Source organism: Rhinatrema bivittatum, chromosome 1, assembly GCF_901001135.1.
Source record: "Rhinatrema bivittatum chromosome 1, aRhiBiv1.1, whole genome shotgun sequence".
Classification (NCBI taxonomy): domain Eukaryota; kingdom Metazoa; phylum Chordata; class Amphibia; order Gymnophiona; family Rhinatrematidae; genus Rhinatrema; species Rhinatrema bivittatum.
Genome location: NC_042615.1, coordinates 560,698,007 through 560,715,158, shown reverse-complemented (window position 1 = coordinate 560,715,158; position 17,152 = coordinate 560,698,007). Strand labels below are relative to the sequence as shown.

At 41.1% G+C, this 17,152-nt stretch overlaps 1 protein-coding gene across 3 annotated transcripts in view; it reads left to right on the top strand.

Annotated features, from left to right (window-relative positions):
- The window catches only part of GKAP1 (G kinase anchoring protein 1), a 272,831-nt gene that overhangs the window by 198,152 nt on the left and 57,527 nt on the right, over positions 1-17,152 (top strand). For all 3 annotated transcript variants that reach the window (XM_029616830.1, XM_029616845.1, XM_029616837.1), the window contains one exon: positions 1,096-1,159. In XM_029616830.1, the coding sequence (XP_029472690.1) occupies positions 1,096-1,159 (64 nt within the window). The remainder of the gene's footprint in view (positions 1-1,095; positions 1,160-17,152) is intronic.

Below are 17,152 nucleotides of genomic sequence, written 5' to 3'. Positions count from 1 at the left end.
GGGAGCACAGCTAGGGCTCTTATACCCAGCTGCTTGACATCATCGAGGTGCGCTGGTGGGTCTGTTTCCCACTGCAGGGTCTTCAAAGGGCATTATGCGCGCAGGAACTGATGGCATTAGCGGCGTCAAGGCAGTGCTGAAGATGCACCAGAGGTCGCCGGTGTGGGTTGCAGGAAGACTTCGCAACCGGCGTATGTTACATCGAAGCAGGTATGAGTTCATTCCATGAGTGTGCAGGATACTTTGTGGGCAGAGTTGCGATTGGTGTCTCCTTTGGACATTTGTAAAGCAGAGACTTTGTCTTCTTTGCATACCTTCTCTAGACACTACCATCTGGATGTCAGTGTTAGGAAGCCACTCCAAATCATAGGTGTTGGGGGGGAAGGGGGTCTTGGACAGCATCACACCCTATTAGGGACTAGCTGGGTACATCCCATTGGTATGGACTGGTCTGACTGGTTGAAGAGGAAAGTGAAATTTTCTTACTTGATAATTTCCTTTCCTATAATGCATTCAGACATGTCCATGATCCTCCTTATGCTGCTAGTATTTTTCTTTGTCTTCATGCCTTCTAGTCTTTGCAGATGCTGGAAATGGCAATCATCTCAGTGGAGTTGATGTGCATATGCAGCAAATTTACTTCAATGTAGTGAGTATATTTAAGTTACTCTTGACAGTTCTTCCTCTGTTTCTGCTTCCTTATTCTTCTGGAAGTCCATGATATACACAACAAGGGGGGGGGGGGAATAACCAATAATATGGGTGTTTATTAATTGTGTTAAAGTTGTCCTCAAGTTGAAAGAAATACTGGCTTGCTAGTGTCAGCACGGATATGTATAAGTGATATCAGCGAGCCCGTTGATCTGTCTCCATCTGCTGGTTGGCGTGCATAACCCGTTGGTATAGACTGGTCTGACTGTATTAAAGGAAAGGACATTATCAGGTAAGTAATTTCACCTTTTATCTTATGAATACTATCATATTTTATGATCTCCACTTATGACTAATTTGTATCCTTTTGGTTAAGTGTTATGTAATTCTCAAATACAAAATACAAATATAAATTATTAATGATAATTCTCTATTAAATGGTAGGCAAAGTATAAGGATGTAAAGGCAAGAAATGCACAGCTGTTGAAGATGCTACAGGAAGGTGAAAGTAAGTAGATAAAATGTACTTCATCTGCTGCATCTATGCATTGAATCAGAATGCTTCATATTTATGACACTTAAAAATTTGAAGTTCTTGTGGAGAGAAAATTTTTTTTTTTTAAATTATTCTTCAGAATAGAAAATATTAGTTCTTGTTGTAAATGGTTGTAATGGATTTTGGAGTGAAGTATTTCCTTGCAGTCTGGATCACGCAAAGCAAACTAAGAAAAATAACATAAACTACAGGGTGTGTAAAACCATAAACAGCTATATTTTCTGTATGATATATGCAAAAAAAACAAATGCTTATTAGAACGCTTGGAAACAAATGAAATACAAACAGATTATAATACAATACCAGAGACTCTGAATCTTTTTATCTCTCTCTGTTCAGTTCTGGTCAGCAGACATGCATATCCCAGCTTGCATCTGTATATTATGTACTTGGCTGGAGCATGTTCAGAAGGGATTTGTTTACTAACTTTCCTGAAATATTGCCAAGCTACTGATGATAAAAACTTACTGCGTGTTTTCTCTAAAGATGGTAGAATTCTTGACTTTTTCCATTGCTTAGCACATAAGACTTGCATACTGGGTCAGACCAAAGATCCATCAAGCCCAGTATCCTGTTTCCAACAGTGGCCAAGCCAGGACACAAGTACTTAGCAGGATAGCAATGGGTAGATAAATTCCAAGCTGCTTATCCCAATAATAAGCAGTGAATTTCTGCAACTCTACCTTAATATTGGTTTATGGACTTTTCTTCCAGGAGTTTGACCAAACCTATACCAATTACTTTCATCACATCCTCTGGTAATGAATTCCATAGCTTAATTATGTATTGAGTAATAAATATTCCTGTTGTTAGTTTTAAATATATTGCCTAGTAACTTCATTGTGTGTCCCCTGATATTTGTACTTTTCGAAAGAGTAAACAGCTGATCAATATTTATTCTTCTGTCATATCCCCCCTCAGCCGCCTCTTCTCCAAGCTAAAGAGTCCCAACCTCTTTAGCCTTTCTTCATAGGGGAATTGTTCCATCCCCTTTATCATTTTGGTTGCCCTTCTTTTATACCTTTTCTAATTCTGCTATATCTTTTTTGAGATGAGGTGACCAAAACTGCACACAATACTCAAGATGAGTTCGCAGCATGAAATAATAGAGGCATTATGAAATTCTCTGTTTTATTCTCCATTCCTTTCCTGACAATCCCTAACATTCAATTTGCTTTCTTGGCTGCTGCTGCTGCACACTGAGCAGAAGATTTCAATGTATTTTCAATGATGACACACAGATCCTTTTCCTGAGTAGCGACTCCTAATGTGGAATCTTGAATTATGTAACTATAATTTGGGTTACTCTTCCCTAAGTGCATCACTTTGAACTTGTCCACATTAAATTTCATTTTCCATTTGCATGCCCAGTGTCTCACTTTTTTGCCATGTCCTCTTGCAATTTCTCATAATCCTCATGTTATCAGCAAATTTGATCACCTCACTTGTTCCCATTTCCAGGTCATTTATAAATATATTTAAAAAGCAGTGGTTCCAGAACAGATCCCTGGGGCACTCCACTGTTCACCTTTTTTCATTGTGAAAATTTACCATATAGCCCTATTCTCTGTTTCCTATCTTTTTAACCAGTTGGCAATCCACAATAGGACACTGCCCCCTATCCCATGACTTTTAAATGTCCTAAGAAGTCTCTCGTAAAGGACTTTGTCAAATGATATCTGGAGGAGGAATAGCCTAGTGGTTAGAGCAGTGGGCTATGAACCAGGAGATCAGGGTTTGAGTCCCGCTGTCGCTCCTTGAGACCTTGGGCAAGTCACTTTACCCTCCATTGCCTCAGGTACAAAACTTAGATTGTAAACCCTCTGGGGATAGGGAAATACCTATAGTACCTGAATGTAAACCAATGTGATATCTCAGATCGAATGTCGGTTTATAAAAATAATAAATAAATAAATAAATAAGCTATATCAACTGGCTTACCTTTATCCACATGTTTATTTACGCCCTCAAAAAAAATGTAGCAAACTTGTGAGGCAAGACTTTCCTTGGCTAAATACATGTTAGCTTTGTCCTATTAAACTATGAACATAAGAATTATGGGGTGTATGCTTAGCTATATGTTCAGCAGTTTTGTTGTTTCTCCAAGGACAAGCAGGATGGTAGTCCTCACAACTGGGTGACATCGGATGGAGCCCAGCACAGAAAACCTTTGTCAAAGTTTCTAGAAACTTTGACTGGCCTACTGAGCATGCCCAGCATGCCGCTAGCTGCACATCCACGCAGGGTCTCTCTTCAGTCTCTTCTTTTCCACGAAGCTGTCGCCATGCAGTTCAGGAGCTCGAGCTTTTTTTTCAAATATCTTTTGTTTTTTTCCTTTCTTCCTCATGGATCAACTTGGTGGGGGCGTGGCACTTTATGTCCGAGAGGGTATAGAGTCCAACAGGATAAAGATCATACAAGAGACTAAATGCTCAATAGAATCTATATGGGTAGAAATCCTATGTATGTTGGGTAAGAGTATAGTGATAGGAGTATACTACAGTCCACCTGGAGAAAATGGTCAGCAGATGATGAAATGCTATGAGAAATCAGGGAAGCTAACCAATTTGGCAATGCAATAATAATAGGAGATTTCAATTACCCCAATATTGACTGGGTAAATGTAACATCAGGACTTGCTAGAGACATAAAGTTCCTGGATGTAATAAATGGCTGCTTCATGGAACAGTTTGTTCAGGAGCCAACAAGAGAGGGAGCTATTTTAGATTTTATTTTATTTATTTATTTGTTTTTATATACTGACATTCATTGGAGTATATCACATCGATTTACATTATAACTAGTGGAATAGTAAGACTAAGATGTCTTATTATTGGTACATCGTGGCATGTTAACTTAGTCTGAGAGGGAGGAAGCATACATTGTGGCATATTGAATTAATTGGAGGGTTTTCGTCTGAGTAGGGACAATGCAGAGAGGCGTTGTAGTAAAAAGTGGCATTGGGACAAGTAAAAAAGGGAGGAGGTTGGAAGGAGGGGCTGTGGAGGGGGATGGGCTGTGGAACGCAGGATTTGTTGAGAGAGGTAATGGTGGTGGGGCCACTTGGAAATAGTGATCATAACATGATCAAATTTAAACTAATAACTGGAAGGGTAACAATAAGTAAATCTACAGCTCTAGCACTAAATTTTCAAAAGGGAAACTTTGATAAAATGAGGAAAATAATTAGAAAAAAACTGAAAGGTGCAGCTGCAAAGGTTAAGTGTTCAACAGGCATGGACATTGTTTAAAAATACAATCCTAGAAGCGCAGTCCAGATGTATTCCATGCATTTAGAAAGGTGGAAGGAAGGCAAAACAATTACCGACATGGTTAAAAGGTGAGGTGAAAGAGGCTGTTTTAGCCAAAAATACATCCTTCAAAAATTGGAAGAAGGATCCATCTGAAGAAAATAGGATAAAACATAAGCATTGTCAAGTTAAGTGTAAAACATTGATAAGACAGGCGAAGAGAAAATTTGAAATGAAGTTGGCAGTAGTGGCAAAAACTCATAATAAAAACTTTTTAAAATATATCCGAAACAAGAAAACTGTGAGGGAGTCGGTTGGACCATTAGATGACTGAGGGGTTAAAGGGGCTCATAGGGAAGATAAGGCCATTGCAGAAAGACTAAATGAGTTCTTCGCTTTCGTGTTTACTGATGAGGATGTTGAGGAGATACCCGTTCCGGAGATGGTTTTCAAGGGTGATGAGTCAAACGAACTGAACCAAATCACTGTGAACCTAGAAGATGTAGTAGGCCAGATTGACAAACTAAAGAGTAGCAAATCACCTGGACCGGATGGTATACATCCCAGGCTACTGAAGGAACTAAAAAATGAAATTTCTGATTTATTAGTTAAAATTTGTAACCTATCATTAAAATCATCCATTGTACCTGAAGACTGGAGGGTGGCCAATGTAACCTTAATATTTAAAAAGGGCTCTAGGGGCAATCTGGGAAACTATAGACCAGTGAGCCTGACTTCAGTGCCAGGAAAAATAGTGGAAACTATTCTCAAGATCAAAATCGTAGAGTATATAGAAAGACCTGGTTTAATGGAATACAGTCAACAAGGATTTACCCAAGGGATGTCTTGCCTAACAAAGATGCTTCATTTTTTTGAAGGGGCTAATAAACCTGTGGATAAAGGTGAACTGGTAGATGTAGTGTATTTGGATTTTCAGAAGGCATTTGAGAAAGTCCCTCGTGAGAGGCTTCTAAGAAAACCAAAATGTCATGGGATAGGAGGCAATGTCCTTTCAGGGAATAAAAGCTGGTTAAAAGACAGGAAACAGAAAATAGGATTCAATGGTCAATTTTCTCAGTGGAAAAAGGTAAACAGTGGAGTACCTCAGGGATCTGTACTTGGACCAGTGCTTTTCAATATATGTATACATGATCTGGAAAGGGATGGAAGAGTGAGGTGATCACATGTGGATTGTGATAAATTGCAGGAGGACCTTGTAAGACTGGAAGATTGGGCATCCAAATGGCAATTGAAATTTAATATGGACAAGTGCAAGGTGATGCATATAGGGAAAAATAACCTGTGTTGTAGTTACACAATGTTAGGTTCCATATTAGGAGCTACCATCCAGGAAAAACATCTAGGCATCATAGTGAATAATACATTGAAATCACCAGCAAAGTGTCCTGCGGCAGTCATAAAAGTAAACAGTGTTAGGGATTATAAGGAAGGGAAAGATGAATAAAACGGAAAATGCCTCTTTATTGCTCCATGGTGAGACCACACCTTGAGTACTGTGTACAATTCTGGTCATCACATCTCAAAAAAAGATATACCGTATTTTTCGCTCCATAAGACGCACTTTTTTTCCCCCAAAGGTGGGGGGAAAATGTATGTGCGTCTTATGGAGCGAATATAAAAAAAAAACCAAACAAAAATCTAACAAACCCCCCCCCCCCGACTCCCCCAAGACCTGCCGACTTAATTTCCTACAACCCCCCACCCTCCTGACCCCCCCAAGACCTGACAAACGTCCCTGGTGGTCCAGCGGGGGTCCGGGAATGATCTCCTGGGTGTGGGCCGTCGGCTGCCAGTAAACAAAATGGCGCCGACAGCCCTATGCCCTTCACTATGTCACTGAGACCAACCGCTGCTATTGGTCGGTCTCAGTGACATAGTGAGGGCATAGGGCCGTCGGCGCCATTTTGTTTACTGGCAGCCGACGGCCCTATGCCCACACTATGTCACTGAGACCGACCGCTGCTATTGGTCGGTCTCAGTGACATAGTGAGGGCATAGGGCCGTCGGCGCCATTTTGTTTACTGGCAGCCGACGGCTCACGCCCAGGAGATCGTTCCCGGACCGCTCCTGGACCCCCGCTGGACCACCAGGGACGTTTGGCAGGTCTTGGGGGGGTCAGGAGGGTGGGGGGTTGCAGGAAATTAATTCGGCAGGTCTTGGGGGTCAGGGGGGTGGAGGTTGTTAATTTAAAGGGTTGGGATGGGGGGGGGTTTGGGGGTTCCCAGAGAAAGAAAAGTTTTCTGATCTGGGGAGTGGACCGAAATGGCCCTCCCCAGACCCGAAAACAAAATGGGGAGAAAAAAAAAAGCTATGCACTCCCCTAATTTGCTCCATAAGACGCCCAGACGCAGAGCCGGTTTAGCACAATTTTTTTTTTTTTTAATTTTCCCCCTCTGAATCCTAGGTGCGTCTTATGGTCAGGTGCGTCTTATGGAGCGAAAAATACGGTAGTTGCACTGGAGAAGGTACAGAGAAGGGCGACCAAAATGATAAAGGGGATAGAACAGCTCCCCTATGAGGAAAGGCTAAAGAGGTTGGGGCGGTTCGGCTGAGGGAGAAAATTATAGAGGTCTTTAAAATCATGAGAGGTCTAGAATGGTAAATGTGAATTGATTATTTACATTTAAGGAGGACTAGGGGGCACTCCGTGAAGTTAGCAAGTAGCACATTTAAAATAAATCAGAGAAAATTCTTTCACTTAACGCACTATTAAGCTCTGGACTTTGTTGCCAGAGGTTGTGGTTAGGGCAGTTAGTATAGCTGGGCTCAAAAAAGGTTTGGATAAGTTCCTAGAGGAGACATCTGTTAACTGCTTTCAATCAAGTTGACTTAGGGAATAGCCACTGCTATTACTGGCATTAGTAGCATGGGATCTGTTTAATGTTTGGGCACTTGCCAGGTGCTTACAACCTGGATTGGCCACAGTTGGAAACAGGATGCTAGACTTCATGGACCCTCGGTCTAACTCAGTATGGCAACTTCTTATGTTCTTATGACTGAACTTTTCGCCCTCCTTGCTTATATATGCAACTGCTGTTGCATTGTCGCATAAGACTTGCTGCCTTGCCCTGAAGGAGATTCTGAAAATGTAGAAGAGTCAATCTGATGCTTCTGGTTTCTAGGCGATTTATAGATCATTGTGCTTCACTCTGGCTCCAAAGGCTCTGAGCATAAATTTTCTTGTAATGAGCTCCCTAGCCTTTTAAACTGGTATCCATTGTCAGGATGACCTGGTCTGAACTCTCCAAGGTTTGCAAATTCGGAGAATAAGACCATTTTAGAGATGCTCAAATCTTGTTGGATAATGGAAGGCGTACACTGTAACTTTGAAGCTGTGGTTTCCATCTCGAAAGGAGTAAGATCTGTAGAGGTCTCATATGAGCCCTAGCCCAAGGCACTAATTCCAGAGTCAAAGCCATTGAACCTAGAAGCTGCAGATACCATGTAGTTGGTGCCTGCTGACCTAAAAAGCTCTTCGCTTGGGAACAAATCTTTGAGATTCTCTTCTGATGAAGGTATACCATCCCAGCGGCTATCTCGAACAAAGCTCCTAGATGTTCTATAGTTTGAGATGGCTGCAAAAAACATTTTGTAAAATTGATCACCCAATCTAACCGATGGAGTAATAAGACTACCGCTTCCATAGAAGTACTCCTTTGGAATAGGATTTGGCCCATATTAACCAATCGTCCAAATAAGGGACGACTGGTTAATATCGTCCTTCTTTAAAAGGCAGCTACTACAGCATAGCTTTTGTAAAGGTTCTTAGTGCTGTTGCCAGCCCAAAAGATAGGGCAATAAACTGATAATGTTGGCAGATTATGAAAAAATCAGATATTTTTGGAAATCTGGTTTCACTGGAATATGAAAGTAAGCCTCCTTTAAGTCGAGAGATGCTAAATACTCACCCTTGCGAACTGAAGCGATTGCCGTTCAAAGAGATTCCATGTGAAATCAAGGTTCTGATTCATGCCTTTTAGATCCAAAATGGGTCTGAGCGAACCATCTTTTTTTTTGGAATCACAAAATAAATCAAATACTACCCCTTTTGACATTTGTGGATTGGAACTGGTTGAATTGTCTATAATTGAATCAATTTGTTGAATGTCCAACGAATTGCTGCAACCTTGTCTGGAGTATGGGCAGGTGAGAACCTAATAATCTCTTACCAATCTTCTTAATTCTGGAGCATGTCCATATTGAATTATATCTAAAACCCATTGACCCAATCCCTGAGAAAAGCCTGCCCCCCTATAGGCTCCCCTAGAGAATGAATCCTCTGGGCTTCACTGTGTATTTTGAAGCACTGGAGGCTCGAGTAGTGTCGCCCCTTGGTCTTCTTGCTCCTCAAAAAGGCTGAGACCTGCTTTTACCTCTCGAAAACTGAGGCATTACTCTCTTACCAGGTCTGTATCTCTTTGCTTCCATAAACTGAGTACGACCACAGTATGGTCGAAAACTGGCTCGGATTTTATCTTCTGGTAATCTCTGCAATTTTGGATCACCTAGATTTTTTTTTTTTTATTAAATGGTCCAGCTCCTCACCAAAGAGGTATTTACCCTTAGAAGGTAAACGCAAAAGTCTACAAAAGTCTAGACTTTGACCAAGAGTCTGCAGACCAATTTCTTAGTCACAGAAAATGTCTAGCTCCTACAGAAAGAGCTAAAGATCTAGCAGAGATTCTAATTATATCATATAAAGCAACAGATAAATAAGCCATTGACAATTCTAACTTTGCAGTGCTTTCAGTCTCAGGTAATTGCTGAATCCAACAGAGCAAATCTCTAGAGTCAACTAGCACAAACTGCTCCCTGAAATAGGAAAGAGCCTGCGGAAAAGAGATTATGTACTGACTCTAGTTTCCTACCTTGGGCATCCCGTAGAGTTGCGCTCCCCTCCACAAGAATGGTAGTTCTCCTGGCTGTTGCTGCAACAATTGCATCGACTTTGGTTCTTGGATAAGACGATCCAGCACCTCTGGCAGTATAGGATACAACCTATTAAAAACTCTTAGGCTAATATAACCAGCCTAAGGGGTTTCCCACTCAATCACAGCTTCGATCTCCAGGTACAGAGGAAAAGTAGAGACTGTCTTCTCTGTACCTCTTAGGATTGGATCCCAACCAGGAGTCTCTTCAAATTTTTGTTCCTCAAGATGTAATGCAGAAGTAACCTGGATAATTATTTATTTATTATTTATTTAACATTTTTCTATACCGACCTTCAAGGTTAAATACCATATCAGATCGGTTTACATCGAACAGGGGTAGATAACTGAAACAACTGAAGGAACAACTTTTTTTCATAATCAAAGAAAAACCAAGGAAACAAAAGTTACATTTAACGTGGACCGTGAACTTGGAAGCTTAGGCAGCTGGAAGAAAAAGGCCCGAAGAGGGCATCAACTTAGATTAAGTAAAAGGGAGAGATCACAAATTCCAGTCTAGTGTTAGTCCACATATTAGAGGAAGTATCAATGCAGATCAGGTATACAGGGGAGGAGGGAGGTTCCATTGTTCGTGATTAGATTAAACACCTAATGTGTCCCAGGGATCCGGGAAGGCTTGGCGGAACAGCCAAGTTTTGAGTTTTTTCTTAAATGTTAGTAGGCAAGGTTCCAGCCTGAGTTCTGCGGGGAGGTTGTTCCAGATGGCTGGGCCTGCTGTCAAAAATGCTCGGTCCCTGGATGAGATGACTCGCGTGGCTTTGGTTGGAGGGGCTTGTAGCGCTCCTTTGTATATTTCTCTCATTGGTCTGTTGGAGGTATGGAGTTTGAGAGGGATTTCAAGGTCGAGATAAAGGAGATTGTGGATGGATTTGTGTATTAAAGTTAAAGATTTGTGTAGGACTCTGTGGTTGACTGGTAACCAGTGTAGGTTTCGGAGGATGGGTGTAATATGATCTCTCCGGTTGGTGCTGGTCAAGATTCTGGCTGCGGCGTTCTGTATCATCTGTAGAGGCTTGGTGGTTGAGCTGGGTAGTCCTGTGAGAAGAGCGCTGCAGTAGTCTATTTTGGCAAATATCAAGGATTGAAGAAGTGTCCTAAAGTCGTGGAAATATAAGAGAGGTTTGAGTCTTTTTTATTATTATTTATTTTTTATTGATTTTCAATATTTCAAACATTCATAACAAATGTCGAGTAATACAGTAATAAAGGCATATAATCATAAAGAAAAATTTTCCCTTCATCATTTCTACATTTACATGTAATAAGTAACTATGGTAACATTTAACTAAACTGCAAAAACACATATATTTCCTGTATTTCACTTATATACTATTATGTGGAGATCCATTTTAATTTTAGAGCAATATTAACCAAACTATATTTTCAATACTGCTGAAAGTTAGGCAGCTTTAAATCTTACGCTGTTTCTATCTTATCCAGTGTCCAGATTCCATTGATGATTTTGTATAAAGTTCCCCAACTGGTCAGGGTCAAAAAAAACATATCTGTGACCTTCCACTCTCATCACACATTTGCAAGGGAATCTCAGTATTATCTGAGCACCATGTAATCTTGCTTGGGGCAACAAAGATAGGAATTTCTTCCTTTTCCTTTGAGTTTCTTTCGAAACATCTGGGTACATCCATATTTTTTGTTCTAGATATAACATTGTCCTGTGTTGGAGACATTTTTTCATTATTATATCTCTGTCCATCGATGACATAAATTTAACCAATAAGGTACCTCTTCCTTCCACTTGATGTTGTTGGGAAGTCTCTAGAAACTCCGTGATATTTATCCTTTCTCCTTCCATTTCCATCTGATTCTCTGAACTTTGTTTAAGTATCGACACAAAATAAGCTTTATTTATAACAGGCAAATCTTCATTTGACATTTTCAATACGTCTTTTAAATAACTTTTGAATTGCTCTTTTGCAGAGATCATCTTGCACTTCGGGAAATTTATTATTCTAACATTCATATTTCTCAGTTCATTCTCTAATGTCTCCATTCTTCTGTTCATAACTACTTCTCCTTTAATTATAGAGTTTTGAACTTCCTCTGTTTTCTTTATTTTCCCTTCAATGCTAGTTATTCTCTCTGTTTGAGCAACCATAGCAGTTTTCACATTTGATATAGAATTTTGAGTTATTTTAAATCCATCCGAAATTGTTATTAAAGAGCTTTGAAGTGTTGAAATAGCGAGCCACAGAGTTTCTAAAGTGATATTTTGAGGCCTTTCTAATGGCTTTAAAGCTGGAAGAGATATCGGTTGAAAAACAATGTTAATTTCATCAGTGCCTCTGGCTATCTCCGTTGGTATCTCCGGAATAGATCCCCCTCCGCTTACAGCTCTCAGGCTCTCGGGGGTTTCCCCTCCTCCCAGCGGGGTGGACGCCATTACACCACCCTCTGTCGCAGGGACCACGATCTCCCCTGAAAAGCGCGTCTCAGGTGAACTCACCCCTTCTAACGACGTCCGTTGTTGGAGGAGCTCAGCGCTTTCAGCCTGTGTCCTTGCAGGGGGGGGGGGGGGTCAGCGGTGCTCCAGGACTGAGCGTTATTTCGCCCGCAAGCGAAAACGGCTGCTCTCCCGTCGTCGCAAGCGCGGGACTCTCTGGAGTTCTTGCTGCCTGAGCGAACAGGTCCGGAATTAAAGTCTGCGAAGTCGGCAGGCCAGGGCTCCCTGAGATAGTTTCCCTCAGCCGGCCTTTCCTCTTAGTGTGCGGCATAATTCCAACAATTGGAAGGCAATAAGGCAACAAAGTAAGCAGTAAGAAATGCCGGAGCTCCGTTCACGTCCTTTCAGTCCGACGCCATCTTGGATCTCCTCCAGGTTTGAGTCTTTTTAATACCTGTAGTCGGTAGAAGCAGTCTTTGGTTATGGTGTTGATCATACTCTTTAGATTAAGGCGGTTGTCGAGTATTACCCCAAGATCTCTAATCTGGGTATGGGTGAGGACGTTGTTGTGGTGAGTCTGTGACGGGAGGTTGTCTTGGTTGGAGGAAATGAGGAGGAGTTCGGTCTTACTGGCATTGAGGACCAAATTTAGATTGTTGAGGAGACTAGTGATAGATTGTAGGCAGTTGTTCCAGATCGAGAGTGATTTGGTAATGGATTCTGTTATGGGGATCAGGATCTGAACATCATCTGCGTAAATGTAGTGAATAAGGTTGAGACTTGTTAACAGTTGGCACAGGGGGAGGAGGTAGATATTGAAAAGGGTGGGGGACAGGGAGGATCCTTGAGGTACGCCCAGAGAAGAATTTGTCGGTGGTGATTCTTTATTATTGATCCTGACCTTAAAGCTTCTATTACTAAGGAAAGACTTGAACCAGTTGTAGACTGATCCTGAAATGCCTATGTCTGATAGGCGATTAATGCTGACATTTCCTCCTTATGGAATAACCTGATTTGCTCCTCTTCATCTTCCAGCTGAATCTCACCTTCTTCCAAAGATTCCAGTCCACTTCTACCTCTCTCATCCTCAAATCTTAAATAAGAGGGACAATCCAAATCCAAAGAGAGGGAGAGCATTTCAGCTTCTTTCTCTTTTGAGATTCAGAAACTTCAGCTGAAATTTAACTCTGTCCATGTTCTGCTATGCCTTCTCGTTGACCCTGTAAGGCATGAAATGCCTGATGTAAAAACTCGAAAAAGTCAGGAGAAAAAAACACCAGCGTTGGTGCTAGGAACTTCCTGTTTTGATTCATGAAGGAAATCCAACCCTGGTAGTAATTTGGGAGGTCCCTGACTAAACCCAGGTCCTGCTCCTAATGACAATGTGCCAGGTGACGGATCTAAAATGGCCACAGTGTCCAAGTCAGCCGTTAGAATGGCTACAGTTAATGGCACTCCGGAGGCTGAAGTTCCTCTAGGTGAAAGCTTTTGTATACCTAAAGCCTCTGAGGCAGCATTCTTGGCGGTAGGAGTAATCCTAGTTAAAATTGGGAGAACTAGATTTGCTGCCACAACAGAGCACAGACTTCCTTCATCTGATATGCTCTTAGCGCCTCAAATGCTGCGAAGACTCTTTTCAGACATCGAGTCAGATTAAAAACTAAAAAGTCATGGGATAGGAGGCAATATCCTTTCGTGGATTACAAACTGGTTAAAAGATAGGAAACAGAGTAGGATTAAATGGTCAATTTTCTCAGTGGAAAAGGGTAAACAGTGGAGGGCCTCAGGGATCTATACTTGGACCGGTACTTTTCAATATATTTATAAATGATCTGGAAAGGAATATGAAGAGTGAGGTTATCAAATTTGCAGATGATACAAAATTATTCAGAGTAGATAAATCACAAGCGGATTGTGGTACATTACAGGAGGACCTTGCAAGACTGGAAGATTGGGCATCCAAATGGCAGATGAAATTTAATGTGGACAAGTGCAAGGTGTTGCATATAGGGAAAAATAACCCTTTCTGTAGTTACAAGATGTTAGGTTCCATATTAGGAGCTACCACCCAGGAAAAAGATCTAGGCAACATAGTGGATAATACTTTAAAATCTTCGGCTCAGTGTGCTGCAACAGTCAAAAAAGCAACCAGAATATTAGGAATTTTTAGGAAGGGAATGGTTAATAAAACAGAAAATGTCATCATGCCTCTGTATCGCTCCATAGTGAGACCGCACCTTGAATACTGTGTTCAATTCTGGTCACCGCATCTCAAAATAGATATAGTTGCGATGGAGAAGGTACAGAGAAGGACAACCGAAATGATAAATGGGATGGAACAACTTCCGTATGAGGAAAGGCTGAAGGGGTTAAGGCTGTTCAGCTTGGAGAAGAGACAGCTGAGGGAGGATATGATAGAGGTCTTGAACGAGTAGATGTGAATCAGTTATTTACACTTTCAGGTAATAGGACTAGGGGGCACTCCATGAAGTTAGCAAGTAGCACATTTAAGACTAATCGGAGTAAATTTTTTTTAACTCAACGCACAATTAAGCTCTGGAACTGTTGCCAGAGGATGTGGTTAGTGCAGTTAGTGTAGCTGGGTTCAAAAAAGGTTTGTACATGGTTCACTGGCAATTCTTGTTTAAAACCCTGGAAAAGATGAACTTTGGTCCTAGATTCTTAAATTGGCTACTTAAACTTTATGAAAATCCGAGGGCTAGGGTTAAGGTAAATGGGGCCTACTCGCACCCATTTCCAATTTCTAGAGGAACAAGGCATGGATGCCCCTTGTCCCCCCCTGCTATTCGTGTTGTTTCTGGAGCCACTCACCACAAAGATTCGTGAGGAATGGTCCATTTTGGGTATCCAGGTGGGAACAGAGGATTATAAACTGTCGCTCTTTGCAGACGACGTGCTGTTCATATTAACTAACCCTCCACAGTCTTTACCCGGAGTCATAGATAAATTGCTGGAATTCAGTTCGGTGTCTGGTTTTCGTTTAAACCTTGACAAGTCAGAGGTATTAAATATCTCTCTCGCTGCAGTACAAGCTACACAACTGCAACAACAATTTCCCCTGAAATGGGTGGGGACAAAAATAAAATATTTGGGAATCATGATAGGCACAAAATTAGAAGGCTTATTTAAACTCAATTTCATCCCTCTCACGGCCAAAGTCTTCCAAGACTTAGAGAACTGCACATCTTTGCCTATTTCTTGGACTGGGAGAATAGCGATACTAAAGATGAAGTACTTCCAAAATTTAATTACTTGTTCCAATCGCTACGAATCCATATCCCCACCGCTATATTGAAAACATGGCAAAAGCGCCTGTTCGCGTTTTTATGGAAGCGGAGACCTCCTAGGGTAGCGCAAGCTATACTTTATAGACATAAGCTCCAAGGAGGATTGGGGGTGCCTAAACTCCAGTGGTACTATGCAGCAGCTCAGCTCACTGCTGTCCTTTCGTGGCATAGTTGAGGAGAAACACCGAGATGGGTGGCCATAGAGCAAGCTATGTTAGGATCTTTCCCTCTTAAAGCCCTCACCTGGCAACCCAAAGGGGCATGGAAGTTAGAAGGAGAAATCCCTCTCCCACTCAAAATTATACTACAGACCCTGGGATCAGTGGAAATTTCTCCTTCTGGGCATGAGAAAATATTTCTCTAACACATATCTATTCCATAACGCTAAATTCTCCCCGGGGTGGGATTCCGTGTTGTTCTGCAAATGGAAGCGTAAGGGATTAATAACTCTGGGCCAGATCAGGGATAAGAATGGCATAATGACATTTGATCGACTTCAGGAACTCTATCAGTTATCCCCATCTGCCGTTTTCTCTTACTTGCAACTCAGACAATTTGGTCAGCGGGAAGATATACAGGGAGAACTAATTAAAGGAAAGTCTCAATTTGAGGGATGGTGTGACTACGCAGATCGCATGAAGGGTGGTTTATCAAAAATTTATAATATGTTGCAGGGTTCTTTAGTGGGCAGGCCTAATTACACCCACAAATGGGAGGGAGAATTGGGTATCTTTTTCCGATGAGGAATGGGATCAAATATTTCTCCACACTAAGAGGTGCTCTGTTTCTTCCTCTCTTACTGAAAATGGTTATAAAATCTTATTTCGCTTATTTCACCCCAAGCAGGCTGCATAAAGCCAAACTATGCAGAGATGCTTTGTGTTGGAAAGGTTGTGGCCAAATTGGATCTTACCTACATATGTGGTGGGAATGCCCCAAAGTAAGGAGACTGTGGTCTGATGTGAATGACTTCATACAATGCACTTTACAAAGACAGGTGGAGTTAACCCCAGCCTAGGGTCTCTTGAATGTGCCCGTTGATGGTTTCCGATTTGAAAGTGTGTACTGATCAATCAGTTCTACTTGGGGGCACGATGCCTTCTGGCGGCCACCTGGAAAACAGCCTTTGGTGCCCACAAGAGACTCACTGTTACAGAAACTGGACATAATTAGCACGATGTACAAGATAACTGCCCAAAAACATCGTCATCTTCCCAAATTTCATCGGACGTGGTCACCATATCTATCTTGGAGAGAGGAGATACTTCCTGCAGCCTTAAAGACTTCTGCTTCTCATGCATCCTCAGCATTGGCGTAACCCAATGAACAGATTGACACGCTTGACCACTATTTCTCTAGTTCTTACTTTATTCATTTTCATTCTTTCATTTTCATATTGCTGATGTTTGATTATATACGATGTTATATGTAATATATAATACATTATATACAGTTTTACAATATTTCTCAGATTGTGCATATGCTCACGTTCAATTGTTCCGTGCAATAGAATATCATACCTGCATATGTATGATTATTGTATATTGTTTATATATTTGGAAATAATTAATAAACATTACATTAAAAAAGAAAAAAGAAAAGATCTGAAAAACTGCAATAAGAACTTAGAAGCCACACATAAAGCCTCAATTCTACATTTGGTCAGTCCAAATTCTCTTGTTCCATGTTTTATGTTTTAAAAAAATAGTTTTTCCTTAGCATAATTTTGCTGTGTTTTTGCCTGCTGGTACGGTTAGTGTTGAATCTTGCCATTTTTTTTCTTAAGGATATCCCTTAGTCCCATGAATGTGGATAATTTCAGCAGAAAGTGTGTAATTGCTTACTTTATTCTGTGACAGCAAAGCAGTAAGCCATACTACCCATTTGCATCCCCTTTCAGAACCTGTTTTTATTCATACTCATTAGCCATTCTGAGTAATTAGGGACATTTGTTTTTGGTTTTTATTTTATTTTCCCAGAAATGTTTCAGTGTTTGTGGTAACAAACAAAAATAG